Source organism: Delphinus delphis, chromosome 13 (genome assembly GCF_949987515.2).
Source record: "Delphinus delphis chromosome 13, mDelDel1.2, whole genome shotgun sequence".
NCBI lineage: Eukaryota > Metazoa > Chordata > Mammalia > Artiodactyla > Delphinidae > Delphinus > Delphinus delphis.
This window is the reverse complement of record NC_082695.1, coordinates 22,926,474-22,945,880: the sequence shown is the minus strand read 5'-3', so window position 1 is coordinate 22,945,880 and position 19,407 is coordinate 22,926,474. Positions and strand designations below refer to the sequence as shown.

Sequence of the window (19,407 nt, the reverse complement as noted above, 5' to 3'; positions counted from 1 at the left end):
GTTCTCCAGACAAAGGACCTATGCGCTGGGAGGTGGAGTGACTTAGCCAGGGTCACGTGATTCCTGTCCAGGGCTGCCTGGCTCTGAGGTCCAGGCTTTCTCTTCATTACTTGCTGCTTCTGAACAGCCCAGAAGGTTCAGAACAGGGAAGAGACTCCCAGACCCTCCTGCCTGGGGGTCCCCCAGCCTCCCTGGACCTTGGGTGTGGCTGGCCTGTTGCAGAATCCCCTCAAGGAGGGGAGCCCTAAAGCACCTCTCCTTCAGGCTGCTGCCTGCTTTCTTTTGGACCACGCCTGAGTTCTTTCTGTCCCTCACGGGAGCAGTCAGTTCTTGCAACCAGGGCTCTCCTGGAGCAGGGGTGGGAGGGGGCCAGTCAGAGTGTGCACCTGGGAGTCTGTACACTGGGCTTCCCCTGGCTGGGGGGACAGGACAGGGGCCTGGAGGCCACCTGGAGCCCCCTCTCCCCTCGATGGCTGCACGCTGGGGCCAGAGGCTCTGCACATCTGGGCCGGGGTTTCCTGTCACAGAGGGGCCACCTCCCTGCTCTGTGAGTTGGGATTCCGCTGTGGCCCGATGGGGCCCCACAGATGTGCTGGGGAGGTTATCGGGTACCCTCAGCCCAGACCCGCCCGCGCTCAGGAAGGGAAGAAGGGTGTGACTTCAGCGTACTCAGAGGTCGTGGTGGCTCCCCAGAAAAGCCAGAACGGGTCCAGACCTCTGGCAGTGCGCCCACCCTGCCCCTGGGAACCTGGGGGCTGAAGATCAGAGGAGCAGGGAGCGCAGCCCAGCCCGGTGAGTGGCGGTCGGGCGCCCTGGGCCAGCCCCTTCCCCTTGGCCTCCGTTTCCCCGAGTGCATTGAGACCTAGGAGGCAACTCCCTCAGGATCCTATACCCTTGGACCCTGGGAAGGGGGTGTTTGTTTGTAGTTTGTCTTTGGGTTGGGGAGGGTCCTGCTTCTCTCCCTGGAGGGGCCGCCCTGGGCCTTGGCTCGAGGGATGTCCTGGGCTGAGATGGGGATTTTAGAACCAGAATTCTTGGGGCTGCCTGACCTGTAGCTAGAGAGCTCCTGGCCGCACGTCCAGCTCTGGGGGTCTGTCCATCTGTCTGTCAGTTTGTGAGTCACTGCCTGATTTGGGTGTTTCTGTCATCCCAGTTTTCCAAGTGTGTGAGGTCTCACCTGGTCCCCCACACTGGGTCCTAACCTGGCAATGGTTAGATCTTGCGGCTGCCCGTGGGATTGGGCTGGGTGCGAGGCCACAGGCCTGCCCCGGTGGGCTGGTACAACTCAGGCCCAGGCCTACAGGCCAGCATGTCCACCTGCGTCTCCACCACACGCATGCAATTGTGTGTGGAATTGTTAGCTCCCAGGGCATTAGGGTCCTTGGGGGTCACTGGGCCGGCTCTCGGCCTTCTTGGCAGGTTACAGATGGGGAGACCTGCTCAGGGAGTGCAGGAGACTGAGACCTCCCTGGGGTTGGGGCACAGGGCTTGGGGCACAGGGCTTGGGAAGTGCCTGGAGAACACAGCTTCTCTGGGAAGGGGATATGACCCTGGCCTTCTCGCACAGCTGATGCGCTGGGTGCTGTCTGACAGGTAGGTCTTGAGCTGTCCTGGGCCAGGGGAGGGGGACTCGCAGAACCACTTCCTTGTCCACCCAGGCTCCAGAGAATTCTAGGGAAAAGGAAGTCGGTCTGGTCAGCCCAGGCCTCGGGTTGGGTCATTTATAACTGAGGTTGGGGGCGCTTGCTGGCTCACCTGGAGCCCCAGTCCACCTGTCTGCCTCAGCGCGGCCACTCCTGAGCATGAGGCTGAGGACCACGGAGCCTAAGCGCTTGTTCTCAGAAAGATGCAGCCCATGCCCGGGGAGGGCCCTGCCCGCAGTCCCTCAGCCCCTCAGCCCCACGTCCGGCATCTGCAGGGTGGGGGGCTGTTGGGTGGGTGGGGACGGGAGATGAGCAAACCTCAGGCGTGAAGAGTCCCAGGCTCATTTCTACCCTTTCTGATCTCCATGCTCATACAGAAGAAGTGACCTCTTCAGCCCTCCTTGAAGGCATTTGAGCAGAAATTCAGGGTTTAAGGTTTTCACCCCCACCCCAGCTGGGTAGGGCCGTGAGGTCCCACGCTCACCAAGTTGCTCCAGAGCGGGGTTATTTTCCTGCGTAGAGGGGAGAATAAGGCCACGCCCTCTCCATGTTCTACCTGGTCCCACCGGGTGGGACTGGTCCAAGCAGGAGGAAGGAGGGGCAGCTGTCTGCAGCTGACTGACTGTGAGCCCAGGGAAGCTGCTTCCCCATCCGTATGTGGGAGAGGGGAGCGGTGTGTTCCATTAATTCATGTATTCAACACACGCTCTCATTATCCCCCTTTTACAGAGGGGAAACGAAGCACTTCACAGAGGGGTGAAGTGACTTAACCAAGGTCGCACAGCTGGGCATGGCAGAACCATTATTCACAAAGAAGATCAATAGGGCCCCCTAGGGGCCTGGGGAGGTTCCCTGGGGGAAGGGATATTTTAGCTGAACCCTGAGGGACCGGGAGGATTTTGCAAGATCCCTCTCAATCCCAGCTGTCTGCGTTGGTGACTGAGTGTCTACCGCTGGTGGCAATGGGTGCGTGGCAATGGGTGTGTCGGCGGGCACGTGAGGCATAGCCCTGCCTCCTCCCTGACCCTGGGCTGGGCTGGGTGAGCCCGTTGGGCAGCAGGCGGGGTTTGTGTCTCACTTTCCCAGGCAGGCCCAGGTGCTGGGGTTCCCGAGCCAGGGGTATCTTAAATGGGGGTGCCCAGAGCTCCCTTCCCAGGGGGTTGGTCACGGTGCCACATGGATGGGTGTGCTGCACTGGTGTGTGCATTCACAGTGTGCAGGCCTTCATGGGCATCTACAGGCAAGTCTGTTTTGGCCAGAAAGTGTGTGTATGTGTGTCTGTCTACACGTGTGTCTCAGTGTCCGTGTGTCTCAGTGTCCATGTGTCCTTGTACTTATGGCTCCATGTCGGAGGTCTGGATGTCTGTGGCTGTGCATGCATCCAATTTCTTATAAACATCAGCTGTGTGCCTGGCTCCGTGTCTGCATGTGTCCTGTGTATGTGTGGCTGGTGTGTGCATCTATGCCTGTGTGTGAGCATTTGTGGCATGTATTTCTGTGTGTCTGTTTTTGTCTGTGGCTGGGGCAGTTTTTCTATGTCCACGTGTGCGTGCACACGTCTGCATCTTTTGTTTTCACATTCACACCTGTGCCCGTGTACACCCTCTTGTCCACTTTCCTTCTGGGGACCCACTTCCCTCAGGGCCCCCTGCTCTCCCTCTCCCTGATAGCAGAAGGCCCAGCTCCCTGCCGTCCCCTGGGGAGTGGTGGGCTGTGCTGCCCAGCCCCCCAAGCCCTACCTCTTCACCACTGCCCTCCGCCCCTGGCCGCCTTCCCCCCAGCCTCTCCCGTCTCCCTCTTCCCTCTCTGCCCACTTCTCTGTCCCTCTTCTGTCTACAGCCCAAAGGGAGCCTAGCCCTGCTTTCTGTCCCCCTGTGCATATGCCCCTCAGCCTGAGCTCTCTGCAGTGACCCAGCCCCAGTGCCCTCTGCAGCCCAGCACCCCCCATTTCCCAGCTGAGTCAGCCCACGGTTGTCCTTGCCTGTGTGGCCACCCCAGACCTCCCGCTGGTCTCCCTGCTTGGGTCTCCCTCTCCTCTGGCTGCAGAAGCATATTTTCCCCAGCACTAGTGTGCTCCCTCCCTCCCCTGTCTCCAGCCTTCCGCAGCCCCCCTGCTCTGCCTTTGAGACCAGCACCCCCACCCCCACCCCACCCCTGGCCCCCCTCCCCCTCCAGTGTCTCACCTATGCTTGCTCTCTCCTCACACCAGGAGCCTCCACTCCAGGCAGCTTCCAGGCCCTGTCCTGAGCTGGCATACCCTGGCCTTTTAAATTTAGGTGTGCCTTTTCTAAGTTGACAAGAGCCCATGCACAGGGACTTCCCTGGTGGCGCAGTGGTTAAGAATCCTCCTGCCAGTGCAGGGGACACACGTTCGAGCCCTGGTCCGGGAAGATCCCACATGCTGTGGAGCAACTAAGCCCGTGTACCACAACTACTGAGCCTGTGCTCTAGAGCCCGTGAGCCATAACTACTGAGCCCATGTGCCGCAACTACTGAAGCCCGTGTGCCTAGAGCCCATGCTCTGCAACAAGAGAAGCCACTGCAACGAGAAGCCCACGCACCACAACGAAGAGTAGCCCCCCCGGCTGCAACTAGAGAGAGCCCGTGTGCAGCAACGAAGACCCAACCAAAAATAAATGAATAAATACATTTATTTAAAAAAAAAAAAAAGCCCATGCACAGGTGCTCACTGGGCAATAACACAGGAGGGGCTGTGGGAGACCCTCTGACTCTCCAGCCCCTTTGGAGTCGACTTCCTGCTTCCCAGCCTCTTGGTTTTCCTGGAGTCGTGTTCTTAACTCTGCCTTAAATTTTTATTTAATTGAAGTGAAATTCACATAATATAAAGTTGACCATTTAAAAGTGAATAGTGGGACTTCCCTGGCAATCCAGTGGTTAAAACTCTGCGCTCCCACTGCAGGGAGCACAGGGTTCGATTCCTGGTTGGGGCATGATTGCGCAGCACGGCCAAAAAAAAAAAAAGTGAATAGCTACCTCAGTGGCATTTAGTACATTCACAGTGTTATGCAACCATCACCTCTTTCTAGTTCCCAACACATTTTCATCACCCCAAGAGGAAACCTTATACCCCTTAGCTGTCACTTCCCACTCCCCTCCCCCAACCCCTGGCAGTCACCAATCTGTCTTTATGGATTTCAGTATTCTGGACATTTCCTGTAAATGGAATCATCTAATATGTGACTTTTGGTGTCCAGCCTTCTCACTCAGCATGATGTTCTTTGAAGTGCATCTGGGTGGGAGTGTGTGTCAGTACTTCATTCTTTTTATGGCTGAATCATATCCCATTGTATGGACATAACCACTTTTTTTATCCATTATCTGTTGATGGACATTTGGGTTCCCACATTTTGCCTGTTAAACTCTGCCTTCTTGACTGTGGGGATGCCCCGCAGTTGTGTTTAATGCCACACACTGTCCCCCTTCTCTTCCTTACACACTTGTCTGTGGACAGGGTGACCTGGCGCCAGCTGGTCACACCCCATCACCCATTGAATGGCCACCAGCTGGCCCTTGGACAGAGCAAGCTTTGATGGCCTTTTCTCCCCTTGGAGCTGCAGGAGGTTTGTTTTTTCATATCAAGATAAATGCTCAGAGTTTCCTTAGCGTGTCCCCAAGAACAAGAAGAGGAAGAAAGCAAGTCTTCCCAGCACCTGTCCCAGGTCATTTCCTCCAGACCAGTAATCGGCATCCCTGCAAGTGAGTCCTGCCTCTGTGTCCCAATTTGTAGACAGCCCCATGAGGACCCTGGCTTGTTCCCCCATCTTCTTCCAGCTGCATTCTCTGTTGATCAAAGCTTCTGAGCTTTGTCTGCAGCTGGCACCCAGAGCAGGCGCAGCCCATCCTACTTCCTCCCTCCGTGCCCTCCACCCCTCCTGCCCCCAACCTCATGCTTGTGAGGACTAAGGACTCCCCATGGCAAGTGCCGGGAAACCGGCTCAACTAGCAGAAACGGGACTCTCATCACGTCCTGTGTAGTTGGGACCTGCCATGTGGTTGGCCCTGGCTTTCTGCAGGGACCAGGGACTCAGGGAAATCCCTTGGCCTTCCTGGCTGCACCAGCCACCCTCTTGCCCACTCGGCAGGACCCCACCCCCGCCTCGTGACGTCCCAGCGCAGGAACCCCAGCCACGTGAGGGAGGCGTGTCTCCTGGGTCTGCCGTTATTCCTGGGAAGGATTCTGATTGGACCTGCTCAGGACGCAGGTGCATTGCTAAACCCCGGGGTACCACGAAGACCAGGCTGGGTTGGACCCCTCCTGGGGCAAGAAAGGGGCAGCCTGGCAAATGGGTCTTCCAAGCCCCTCCATGTGCTGGATATCGGCCTGTGTGTTTATTCATCCTTCACGGTAACTTCACCCTCCTGTAGGTTAGCCTTGTCTTTCTTGCTGATTTATCCCTGGCACCTGGCCTGGTGCCCCCCCCCCCCGCCACTGTTACTTATTAAATACAGGTTGAATGAGGGACTGTAGGATTGTCTCCTCCAGTGAAGACCGGCCCCTTTCTACGAGACTGTCAGGTGCCGCTTATGTAGAATTTGTTCTGAAATGAATTCTTTAAAGGAAGCAGGAGAAATGCCTTGGCTTTTTCTTTTTCAGTTTGTTTCTCCAGGAAAGTGTTGAAATCTGCAGTGGCTAAAGAATAGGTTTTGAATTCGCTTTAGAAAAATCATCATAAAAGAAAAAGTGAGTGTCTTTAAAGTCGAGCCTTCCTGAAAAAAGAGATCACATGCTTTGGTGTATTGTGAGTGATATGATTCTGATATCCTTGGGGAGAGGGCATGAGAAAGGCTCCAAGAGGGCCTGTTCCCACCTGGCAGCGAGGTGGGCTTGCAATTTCAGAGGCCTGGCTGCAGGTGTACTGGATATGGGATGGGGCTGCACTGGGGCCCTGAAGCCTGGGGCTTCTGCAGATGGCCATGCATCCATCCGGTCACTAATGATTTATTGGGCACCTACTACGTTCTGGGGCCTGTGCTGTGCTCTGGAGACAGGCACCCTCTTGGAATTTACAGTCTGGCTGGGGAGACAACTCCACAGTTGTAAGAGTTTACAATTCTGAAAAATGCTACGGAGACGGGTACGTGGTACTCTGGGGTGGGGTCAGGGAGCAGGAACCAGACTGGGGTAAAGGAAGGTCACTGGAAGAGGTGAAGCTTGGACTGAAACTTGTTGTCTGATGGCAGTTCAGTAGGTGGAGTGTTCAGGCAGTGGGTACAGCATGTGCAAAGGCCCTGGGGTGAGAGCTCAGCTCCTCTGTGGGGCTGAGGAAGGTCAGAGAAAGTGGTGGGCTAGAGAGCTGTTGGGTGAGGCTGGGGAGGTGGGCAGGGCCTGGGGGACTGAGGTGATGACTTTGGCCTTATCTGAATGGCAACAGGAAGCCAGGCAGTGTTTTGAGCAAGAGGATGGGACCAAGCTGTGTTGTACAAGCCCCTCCGGAGGGGCTGCAATGGCAGCAAAGTGGTTTTGTGGTGGCTTGGTTTTCCCCTCCCTCCTTGCTTTCCTCCCTCCCTGTTCGACTTCCAGCCACACCAGCTGTTCTCTAAACTGGTCCAGTGAGGTCCTATTTGCCCATCAGCTCATGCAGTTCTCTCAACGTGGAATTTGTAGCATTTCTTTTCTGCCTTTCCGCCAATGAAACCAACGTTGTCTTTGCAAACCTGCAGAAATACTGACCTCCGTCGCCAAGTCCTCCCCAGGCAGCCACCCCCATGAGAGCCAACCTCCCCTCTCCCGGCTCTGGGAGCCGCTGGTTTTTGTTTCTGTTGAGCCTTTGCTCCCTCCCAGCTGTGTGACCTTCCGCCAAGTTCCCCACCTCTCAGGCCTCAGTTTCCCCACGTACTGGGCGGAGACCATGATTTCTGCCTCATTAGGAGGTTTTGAGGATTCAGAGATCTGGCCCATGTGAAAGGGCCAGAACTGGGCCCGGCACCCAGAAGAGCTGCAGAAATGGTCTCGAATGTCACCACTGGGCAGACAGCACGTTCCTGTGACATCAAGACATTTTTGGCAAGAATGTGATGTTTCGGGACTTCCGTGGTGGTGCAGTGGTTAAGAATCTGCCTGCCAATGCAGGGGACATGGGTTTGATCCCTGGCCCGGGGAAGATCCCACATGCCGTGGAGCAACTAAGCCCATGCCACAACTACTGAGCCTGAGATCTAGAGCCTGCGAGCCACAACTACTGAACCTACGTGCCACAACTACTGAAGCCCTCACGCCTAGATCCTGTGCTCTGCAACAAGAGAAGCCACCGCAATGAGAAGCCTGTGCACCGCAACGAAGAGTAGCCCCCGCTCGCTGCAACTAGAGAAAGCCCGTGCACAGCAACAAAGACCCAACACAGCCAAAAATAAATTTATTTAAAAACAAAAAAGAATATGTTTCAAAATAGGCGTCGTATGTTGTCATTATGAGAAAAGTCAGAACTCCATTGGACTTCCTGATCCAGTTTAATGATTAGGTTTTCTTTTCTTTACAGAGCCATCTCAGTGTTTAGAGCTGCCATGGGACCCCTGGGGCGTTATAGGGTTGTGGGTTCTTTGTGGTCATCTCGCCTGTCCCCAAATCTTACAGAGGGGCCCCTGGGCTCAGAGAGGGTGGCCTGGGGGTGGGGGCCGTCTGCACCCTCAGCTCCTGGTTATCCCACCTCAGAGTAGACGAATCAGCCCCCACCTGCCTTCCTCTCGGCCTAGGGGTTCGCCATGGCAGGGCCTGGTCTGGGGGCCGATGGCTGGCGTGAGGCTCCTGCACAGTAGCCAGTTCCCCCCCCACCTCTGCCCTTCCCTGAATAGGTGTTCAGGCCCCTGGAAGGAGGACCAGTCAGTTACCCAACTGGGCGGAGCCACTGGGTGCAGGGGAGGGCATGGAGTCTCATCCCCATGGACATACCAGGTCCCAGAAGAACTGTGGCAGGTCTTGAGTCAAATGACCCCCCAGCTGACAGTGACCTCAGTGACCTCGTGGGGGCCCTGGAAGATCCTTGCTCACCCGGTGTTTATGTAACACGTGTTTCCCAACCGCCCTCAAAGTCACCCTGTGACATAAGCAAATGCGCACCTTCATCTGCCCCAGTGGCAGGAGGGATAAGTGGTCATCGGATACTTGCTATGGGCCGGGCACTGGCGTGCACTCTTCACTGAATTACACTGACCATCCAGTAAGGCAGCATTTGCTCCTGCATTTTCAAAATTGAGATACAATTCACATACCATCAAATGCATTAAAGTGTATAATTCAGTGGTTTTCAGTATATTTACAAGACTGTGCAGTCATCTAGTTCAAAAACATTTTCATCCCCCCAAAAGAAACCCCGTACGCATAAGCTACTACCCCTGTTCCCCAGATCCCCCACTCCCTGGCAACCACTAATCTACTCTCTGTCTCTATGGAGTCACCTATTCCGGACATTGCCTATAAACAGAATGTTATGTGGCCTTTCGTCAATTTTTTTTTTTGGCCGCGCCGTGTGGCATATGGGATCTTAGTTCACTGACCAGGGATCAAACCCACACCCCTTGCAGTAGAAGCGTGGAGTCTTAACCACTGGACTGCCAGGGAGTCTCTATGTGGCCTTTTGTGACTAACTTCTTTCACTGAGCATGATGATTTTGAAGTTCATCCACATTATAGCATGCATCAGTACCTCATTCCTTTCTGTGGCTGAATAATGTTCTATTGTATGGATAGACCACATTTTAAAATCCATTTTCTGTTGATGGGCAGTTGGGTTGCTTCTACATTCAGGCTTTTGTGAATAAATGCCGCTGTGAACAATTGTGCACAAGTTCTTGTGTGATCATATGATTTCAGTTCTCTTGGGTGTATACTCAGGAGTGGAATTGTTTGTTGTATGACATTTCTATGTTCACCATTTGAGGAAGAGACATATTTTTTCCAAAGTGGCTGCACCCTTTTCCATTCTCACCAGCAGTGCACAAGGGATCCGACTCCTCCACGTTCTCTCCAACACTTCTTATTGTCTGTCTCTGATTATAGCTGCCCTGGTGGGGGTGAAGTGGCATCTCATAGTTTTGATGTGCATTTTCCGGATTCCTAATGATATTGATCATCTTTTCAGGTACTTCTTGGCCATTTGTGTCTGGTTTGGAGAAATGTCTGTTCAAATCACTTGCCCATTTAAAACCTGGGTTGTTTTGTCTCTTTAGTACTAAGTTGTGGCACTTCAGTCTACAGAGGGGAAACTGAGCCTCAGAAAGGGGGTGTGACTGGGCCAGGAACACTGGGCCCACAAGCAGATGGAGACCAGAACTGGGTTGATCTCTGCCCCCCACCCCGCTGGCCTCTGCATCCAGCCCAGTGACCCCCTGCTCCAGTGTTGGCCTGCCCCTCAGGCCATGCCGAATCCTGTCCTTGCGTTTAAAGATGGAGGGCTCCCCAGCCGGAGGGTGGGCCGGAAAGGCAAGGAAGCAGCAGCTCTGAGGAACCAAGCCGGGCCTCTCTTCCCCTCCGAATCACGCGGACCTGCCTGACGTGGCCTGGGAAGAGGGGACAGCCCGGACCCTGTGGTCGGGGAACCTATTTATACCGGCAGGGCCGTGTTGCAAGCCCTTCCTGCTGGCGAGAGGGACGTCACCGGGCGCTGACCTCACCAGAAACGCTGACGCATCTTCCCCTCACGCTTTGCTCGGATGGGGAGCGGGGCCTCCTCACCTTGGGGGCACTCCCCGCCCTCCTGCACATCACGGCTCCGGGTTCCCCCTGCCAGTGTCCCACCCAGCTCCGGGTTCCCCCTGCCAGTGTCCCCGCTCCCTGCTGCCCTCCAACCATGCCCTCTTCTTGCAAGCTTTTAGGGGCTGAATTGTGTCCCTCAAATTCGTGTGTTGAGGTCACAACCCCCAGCACCACAGAATGTGACTGTCTTTGGAGATAGAGCCTTGAAAGAGGTAATCGAGGTCAAATGAGGCTATTGGGTGGGCCCCACTCCAACATGACTGGTGTCATTATAAGGAGAGATCAGGACAGACATACACAGAGGGGTGACCATGGGAAGAGACCATGAAAAGGCGGCTGTCTACAAGCCAAGGAGAGAGGCCTTAGGATGAAACCAACCCCGCCGGCACCTTGATCTCAGACTTCTAGCTCCAGGACTGTGAGAAAATACCTTTCTGTCATTTAAGCCCCCCAGTCTGTGGCATTTGGTTATGGCAGCCCAAGCAAACTAATATATAAGTTTAAAGCCTCGTGCTCAGAGCGAGGTCTTTCAGATGTGACAGTCCTAGTTTGAATGCCCCCCTCCTCTTAAAGATTTCTACAAAGGGCAACTGAAGGAGGGGCGACCTCAACGTCTCTGGGTCTTGGAGGCCTCTTTAAACCGAGGAGATCTTATGGCTTCTGGACCGAGGGGTGAAAGCACCGGGCTGTCCCACGACTGTGGAGGTCGGTCAGCAAGGAGCCCCTGAGAGGGGCACGAAGCTCTCCAGCCAGACCTGGCTCTCCTGCCTGGAGCCCGGCCCTGAGCTTCTCCGAGCTTCCGTTTCCTCGTTAAAGAGAGCTGAGGCATCCCTGCCGGCCGCTCTCCCTCCCAGGGCTGTAGCAAGATGAGATCAGGGATGTGAAATGAAGCAGGATCCCGGACTGGCCGGGGCCCCAGGAAGCCGCCTCTTGGAGGTGGGCACCGAGATGAGAAATCGAGCGGAAGTGACGTTCTTGGGAGGAGAATCCGGAACTGGGGTGGCGGATTCCACCCTCAGGGGTGGCAGAATCCGCCCTCAGGGGTGGCAACGGTGTGATGAGGACCATGCTGGGCACCAGGGAGTGGGTGGGGGTGAGGAGAAGCCTCCTGGCGGTGGGGTGCCTCTGGTTTTGCCCACTGCTAGATCCTCAACACCTGGCAAAGCGCGCGGCCAAGTGAAAGTTTGTTGACTGCATAAATGAGCGATGTGGGTGTGTCTGCAGAGGGGAGGGCTGGTGGGAACGGCCTTGGTGGTGATGATGGGTGCCGGGGTGGTGATGGGTGGGAGCGTGCCTGGCCCTCCTCCTTCTGGCCACCTTGGCTTTCCTAGTCCAGGCTCCACAGGGCCTGAGCAGCTCAGGCCTCCCTGGCAGCCCTCAGGGGCCCCACCCTGGCTCCTCAGCCTTTGACATCCTCCTCCCCACCGAGCTCCTCAGGGTGCAGGCCAAGGACCCTCGTCCAGGTCTGCTGGATGTGCTGGGGCTGCCGGGCATGGCATGCAGGCCGGGGCCAGCCCCTCCACCCCCTCATCTGCCCTCTCCTAGGCCTCAGTTTATCCTGCGCTGAAGCAGCAGGTTGGCTCGGGAGGTGCTGTCTCTGGCCCCTTCATTCATCTGTGAGAAGCAGAGGACTGACTCAAGATCACTATCTTTCAGAGAAAGTGAAACCTGGTCCCCAACGGTCGCCGCAGCAACTCCCCATCTCCTCCGGCCCCCCACCCCACCTCCCAACAGCTAGTACTTAGAATCAGACTTTCATCTTTCCTTTTGCCTTCAAAGGGCGTTTGCCTTGTATGTCCATGACTGCAGCAGCCCTGTGAGGTGGCTGGGAAATACTTTTCGAATCCTCATTTTACGGTGGGTGGGTGGGGCTCTGAGGCCCAGAGAGGTTAAGCGACTTGCCTTGGATCACACAGCATGTCAGTGGGCTTGAACCCTAATCTCCTGTTTCTCTTGCCTCAAGTGCCTGGTTCTCCCTAGAGGGCCCTGTCTATAGAAAAAGAGCCTGGCTGTGGGCAATGGGCCTGGGATGGGGAAGGCTGGTTATGTGAGGGGTGCCTGGTGGGGGAAAGGAGATGGCTGAGAGCCCCACTGGAGGATGCAGGTCCTGGGGCCAGAACCACAATCTCGGGGCTGCCAGCCTGGGTCTGGCTCTGTGCCCAGAGCCCGGTGGTTTCCGCTCACAGATGTCCCAACAGCCCGGGCAGGAGGGCGGGAAGGGCACTCAAGAAGGAAGATGTCTCGCTCCCTTCAGCCCCAAACCACAGAGGCCTGTGAGGCCGATGGCTCCTGGGCTGGGACTGGGCTGTGCGCCCTCCAGGAGCCCAGCTGGTGGACTCTCCCCTCCACCCCGGGCACAGCCCCCTGCAGCGAGCATGGACCCCCTTGCTCCCTGCTCACCCCAGGAAGGCTGAGGCTGCGGTTTGCATCATCCTTGGGCGTGGGGCTGACCTCGAAGAACGAATTCGAAGAAAACAGGAGGAGGAGCAGGCATGCCACCGCACCCAGCGCCCATTGGCCGCCTGTGGAAACTTTGGTTTTTGGGGTCATGTTCCCAGAAGGCCTGCCCTCCCCCCTCCCCCTCCCCACCCACCTCACGAGGTGTTGGCCAATCCTCCCGGCGGGCATAAAGTGGCTGCCAGCCCGCAGGGCTCCAAGCCTGGAGGTGTCACCCCCGGCAGGCGCAGGCCAGAGCTCGGTCACCCAGCATGCGGGCACAGTGTATGCGGAGGACACTGCTCAGTAAGTACTTCCTTCCTCCCCACCAGCACCTGCTTGCTGTGCTCATGGGTGCCAGCGGGGAGCAGGGGCACCCTCTGTCCTCCAGGAATAGGGGAGGCCAGGCGCCGGGCAGAGGATGCTGAGAAGGGGAGAGAGCCAGGGGGTCAGGCAAAGAGAGGGATCCACTGAGAACAGAGCATCTTCACAGGGTAGAGAAGGATATTACCAGGGGGCTTCCACGGGGAGGGTGATGTAGAGTCAACTCTGGGAGCAAGGGAGTGAAGGAAGGGGATCACTGCGGGAGAAGCCAGGGAAGCAGGTGGGAGGTGGGAGATGTGCTGGGGCAAAGGAGGAAGCCGCAGAAGCTGAGCAGCATCATGGTGTGATGTCTGGAAGGGCTGTGGAGCCTCCTTCTTGCCCCGATTTGGAGGCTCTGGGATGAATGGACACTGTCAGCTGGGCCTGGGGGCCCTGGAGCCCACACAATCACACAGCGCACATAGCCACACCCACAGGATGACATGCACACAGAGTCACGTGACGTCATCTGGAACCCTCAATCTCACCAATCTGGGAACCCCCACATGCAGCCCGGGGCCCCTGCCCTGGATGGGACACAACGGTTGTGTGTGGCCAGCTGTTTCCTCGAGCCTCGTACAGATCTAGACGCACACCCATGCAGGCACCCTAGTCCCACGTGCGCTGTGCCCACACCAGCCCCCCTGCCCGAGCCCAGCAGCAGGTACCTGGGGGCCGGCGAGGGCTGCCTGGTAGTCATTGTGCCTAGGCGCCTGGCCCCTTGGCCTCCCCAGCAGCATCTTCCCCAAGGGGCCACAGTTCTTAGGAAGGGAAGGTGGTGTCACTGCCTTCCGGGCCATTGCGCCACAGGCCCTTCCGACCACATGGCTGCCAGGGCCTTGTGGGTGGGTGGGGGGAGGCAGGGGAGTGGTAATTATACCCGCCCCCCAGAATGTTCTGGCTCACAGCATCTCTGGTGGGCCTGACAAAAGTGGCCACTTACGGAGAGAGGAGGGAGGCCTGAGAGATGGGGTCACGGGCTGGCCTTGGGTGACCCGAGCAAGCCCTTCTCCTTTGGAGCCTTGGTTTTCCTGTCAGTCAAATGGGGGCATGGACGAGATGGTCTCACGTATCCTTTCCAGATGGAAACTTTGGGTGGAAAGGCAGCCTCTCCTGGTTCTGCAGACATAGATCAAGGTGTCTAGCTGCTCCTGGGCTGCAAAATCCTCCAGAGCGCACCTGCGTGGGGGGGTGGGGTCTGTTACAGCAGGTTCAGGGCCTGCAGCAGTGGTCACCCCTTAGCCCAGAGGACTTGCAGGGAGCAGCCCCACCTGGGCCACCCCAGGTCAGCTCCTGAGTTTGGCAGGCTTGACTCTAGCCAGGCCCTACCACCTCTTCTCAAAGTCTTACTTGGTGAATTGCAACCACTGTTTTGGGTGTTGGGCAGTGACTCGCTGGGAAGGTGGTGGAGGTCCCAGCAGGTAGCCCCGTGCATGCACCGTGCCCAGCCCCGCCCCCAATGGCAAAAAGCTGGGGATGATGGGCTGTGCCCTCTGAGGCCCGCTTGAGTGACCTCCTCTCTGAAAGGCACCCACCTGTGGCTTCCTCACTAAGGCAGGTGACATGTCCCCTCTCTGCCCCAGGTGTGATCCTCGGACTCCTGTTCCTGAGCATGACGGCCACAAGCAAGTGCTTGGGCAAGTACCATGAACTCCTCCTGCAGCTCCGGCGTCAGGCAGACCTTATGCAGGACACCAGCACGCTCCTGGACCCCTATGTGAGTGACCGGCCCCTGGGGGCATCTCAGAGAACTGTGGGGTTAGGGCAGCAGTGAGTCCCAGAGAGGACAGGCCCAAGCCCTACTCAATCTGAGGCTGGGGGGAAAACGAGCCTCCGCGTTATTCCTGGGCCACGGCGAACATCCCAGGCCTAACCCTGAGATACCAAGTAGGCAGTGCAGCTCCCCCAGCTTAGTGGGCCTGGAGTGTGAACCCCAACTCCATTGCCTCATTCGTCCATTTGCCCCATGTGCTCACTGCACACCTACCACGGGCCTTGTTCTAGGCACCGGGATGTAGCAGTGAACAGTCCCACCCTCCTGAGCTCATGTCACCTCCCGTCACCTCCCCAATGACACACCTCATGCCACAATCACCACCTGTGTGGTCACCCCTCCAGCTCCCTGGCATACCTCTAACCTCACCTGCAGTGATCCAGGAGTCCTCGCCCCTCTTTGGCCTCAGTTTCTGGATCTGTACAATGGGAGGATTGGAAGGGGGGGTACATGAGGTCCAGCAGTTCAAGGCTGAGCAGAGCAAGTTCATGTGTGTGTGTGTGTGTGTGTGTGTGTGTGTGGTGGGAGCTCCAGCTCTCACCCCTGCATTGTCTTTTCCCCACAGATCCGTATCCAAGGCCTGGACACGCCAGGACTGAAGGAGCACTGCAGGGAGCGCCCCGGGGCTTTCCCCAGCGAGGACGCCCTGCGGGGGCTCAGCAGACAGGGCTTCCTGCAGACCCTCAATGCCACGCTGGGCCTCGTCCTGCACAGACTGACTGCTTTGTATCAGGACCTCCCTGAAGCCCAGCAGTTGGTGGGACTGAACATCCGCGGGTTCAGGAGTAACATCCATTGCATGTCCCAGCTGCTGCGCAGCTCCTCAGAGGCAGAGACACCTGAGCCCACTCAGCCAGGCCCCGGGCCCACGCCGCCGCCCACACCGCCCTCAGACGCCTTCCAGCACAAGTTGAAGAGCTGCAGGTTCCTGCATGGCTATCACCGCTTCATGCACTCTGTGGGGCAGGTCCTCCAGGAGTGGGGGGAGAGCCGGAGCCGGAGCCGGAGCCGGAGCCGGAGCCGGAGCCGGAGACACAGCCCCTGCCGGGCCCCTGGAGACACAGCCCTCGCCAGGCCCTGCAGAGGGGGGGCCCGCAGGACGTGGCCCTTCCGGAGGGACAGGAGACTCATGCCGAGGGGACAGCTTCCCCGGTAGCCTTAGGGTGAAACGTCAGCAGGTACTCTGCAGGATGGCGCAGCCCCAGGGCCTGCCATCCTGCTCCCCTCTGTTCCCCGCCTCTCAGAAGTGCACTTTAAGGGGTGGGAGCCGTGCAGCCCCTCTACCTCCTCTGGGCGGGGCTAGGGACATAGGGTCAGGCTGTTGAGCCCCCCAGCCCTGAGTTCCTCAGTCTGGTGGGGTGGCCAGGTCAGGTCCACACGGGGCCAACTTTCCATTGATTCAGGGGTCTGATGACACAGGATGACTCATGGCCAGACTGGCTGCCACCCCCTGCTCTGCTGCCCGGAGGCCTGCCGGACTGTCCCTCTCATGACTTGCAGGGCCGTTGCCCCCATACTTCCTCCTTTCCCTAGTGGCCTGGTTCCAAGGCGGGGAGGTCAGGGCCTGAGCTGGCCTCCTATGCCTCATCACGTCTCGGGCCAGACCCCTGGATGTCTGGATGACCTCACTTTAGGCAGCTGTGATGGGGCAGAGTGCACTAGAAAGAGCACTGATTTGGGGGGGTCCAAGGTTGGTCCCTAACTTGCTGTGTGGCCTCAGCAAGGCCACTTTACCTCTCTGTACCTCAGTTTTCTCTTTGTGATTCGAAGGGCTTGGGGGCCATGTACAGCCCTCTCTGCCTGTCAGTTGCTGGGACTCTGTGACATAGGGTGGATATCAAATTCTCTCCATACATGGGGATACGCAGTACAGATGGCCACTGGGCACAGACTGAGTTCTCTGGAAGAGACCTCCTAGCTAGCACCTGGAAGCGCCTGGTCTTGGGTCTTGGGTGCTAGCTGCTCCCCCTGGTGGTACATCGTGGTATTTTCTTATGCTGAAACCATTGCCCTCCTGGAGGGGGTCCCAGAAGCTGCTGGGCCAATTCCTTGGAGGGACATGACTAATTTATAGATTTTTTAAATCAGTTTTTATCTGTTTCCTATTTATAAGGCTTATTTATAATGTGTATTTAATGTTAATATTGTGCCAACATATATTTAAAACTTGCCTGGTTTCTAAAGCCCCTGTGTCTCTCTGCTGCCTTGTGGGACAGGATTTGGGGGAGCCTCTTGGCGGGGGGGTCCCTATGTGGTAAGGCCACAAGCATCCACCACCTGGGGCCTGGGCTGGGGGGTCCTTGCTCTATCCAGGAAGGGAAGTCGCACACCCCAGTCAGCTGGGGGCAGCTGGGGGCTCTGACTGTGGGGCATCTCAAACGCAGACAAGGTGTTTGTTGTTTCTGAATGGGTCTCTCTTGAGAAGCTGGGGACCAGGGGTGTTGGGGTTTGGGAGCCAGAGGGGAGGGAGGAAGGATGGAGTGTATGGGTTGCTCTGGGCCCTTGTGGGTGTCTGGCTGGGGGTATGTGTGCTGATGTGTGTTGTGTGACACAGACAAGATAATAATAGATCCTGCCTCACATGTGGCCTGTAACCTGGTAGGTGCTTGAAACTGCTTCCTGAAGGGCCCCGGGGTGGATAGGGATTCCACCTGGCTCTCTCCGGATGCTCAGGGCCCCGCCTCGGAAGGGTCATCTATAGGCTGATGACATGCTGAGGCAGCGGCTACAAAGGAAGGGCTCACAGAAGCCGATGAACGTGACCTGGATCAGTCCCATTTCTGGTGGGAACAGGACTTAACATGGGGTGGAAGAGAGCCCTGTGTGGGACTCCCCGCAATAGATATAACCCACTTTGCAGATGAGAAGACCGAGGCTCAGAGAGTTTCAGTCCTCAGAGCAAATTTACTGGGGGCGGGCACATTTTAAATTCAGGCCCGTTAGATGCCAGGGCAGGAGCATCCTCCTGTCACCTTTCAGCCTCTGTAACTCTGCTGACAATTTCACGAGTCCCCGGGGGCACGGAGCTCCCAAGTGTGGGGGCAGACAGACAACAGACAAGCAAAAGAACCAACAGGAGCATCTGAGGTTGCAGTGTGAGCTTGAGCTTGGCAAAAGAAAGCGGTGATGTAATAGAGAGTGAGAGTCAGGTGACGTGGGTTGTCAGTGTGGTGCCTGGAAGAGGTGATGTCTACTCTGAGGACTGAATGACGCACAGGAGAAGGGGTGGAGCCTGTAGGTGGCAGGAAGAGCTAGGGCAAAGGCTCCGAGCATTCAAGGATGAGGATATAGTGAGTGAGAGCATTGCTGATTTATCAAAAAGGCCCAGAGAGGGGAAGCATCTTGCTCAATGTCACGGAGCGAGTTAGTGCAGTGCTGGGGCTAGAACTCCAGGTCTCTTACTCCCAACCAACAAGCGCCCAATATATTCCAGGCTGTTTACCAAGCACTTAGTAAGGGTCTCTACTGCCCCCCAATGGGCTCTCTCTTGCTCTCGGGCTCCTGCCACACCAGCCACTTTGGGGATCCCAATATGCCCAGGGTACCCTCCCACCACAAGGTCTCTGCCTGTGCTCTTCTCTCTGTCTGCAATGCTGTGCTCTGGTTTTTGGTTAGTGCATCCTCGGCTATTCTTACCCCCATCCGTGTTCTGGGTCTAACAACTTGGTTATTTTTTTCCTCAAAACTGTCGCGTGGGGGGCCTCTCTTGGTTTGCTTTGCCGTCTGCCTCCCCCGCTAGCCTGGAGTCTCCAAGGATGGAGACCAACCACATCCGCCTTGCTCTGCTCTCAGCACAGTACCTGGCACCCAGCAGGAGCTCAGTGAGGAGCAGGGCAGGGAGCCTGGCCTAGACAGGCGCTACCCACGTGTGGCCAAGGGCAGGGGCTGGCCTCTGCTCTTTTCTGCTGCACCCCCAGCATGGGGGTGGGGGACTTTCCTCGGGCTGGGCTGCTGGGAATCTCTGGGTGGGAGGTGGCAGACACCGAAAGCCAGGCACCCTCAGGTTCCCGGAGCAGAAGGGGAGTTGGCACTAAGGCAGCATGTGGTTGCCCACGGAGAGGATAGAAGTTGGTCTGTGGAGGAAGAGCTGGGAAGCCCAGGGTAGTTGTTCTTCACCCCTGCCTGGGCCCCCTGCCAGCCTCTAGAGAGGTGGCTAAGCCCCGGGAGAGGTGTCTGGGGCTGCTTTGAACTGGAGCTGCACCCCCCCCAGCAGGAAGCAGATCAGGGAGCCCCAGACTCTGGGGTGGGGTTCTTGGGGGTCCTATCAGTGAGGACTTGTCAATTCCACGCTGTCTTCTGATGAGACCACAGCTGCAGGTGCCATCTCCAGCCTGGGCCCAGATCCACAGACCCAGCTGCCAGAGCATCTGCTGGGTGCCCTGTGGGTGCCTCAAGGCTGAACTCAGGCCCAAGCCCACACCTTTCTGCTTCCTAATCGCCCCCACTGAAGTTCCAGAACCCCAGCGCACCTCCCTCAACCT

General features: G+C 57.1%; 1 protein-coding gene across 1 annotated transcript; it reads left to right on the top strand.

Annotated features, from left to right (window-relative positions):
• The first annotated feature begins 13,061 nt into the window (after window positions 1-13,061).
• On the top strand, window positions 13,062-16,156 carry OSM (oncostatin M). Its single transcript, XM_060029447.1, has 3 exons — window positions 13,062-13,095; window positions 14,736-14,869; window positions 15,492-16,156. Exons 1-3 carry the CDS (start codon window positions 13,062-13,064, stop codon window positions 16,080-16,082), a joined length of 759 nt encoding a protein of 252 aa, XP_059885430.1. The 3' UTR covers window positions 16,083-16,156.
• The last annotated feature ends 3,251 nt before the right edge of the window (window positions 16,157-19,407 follow it).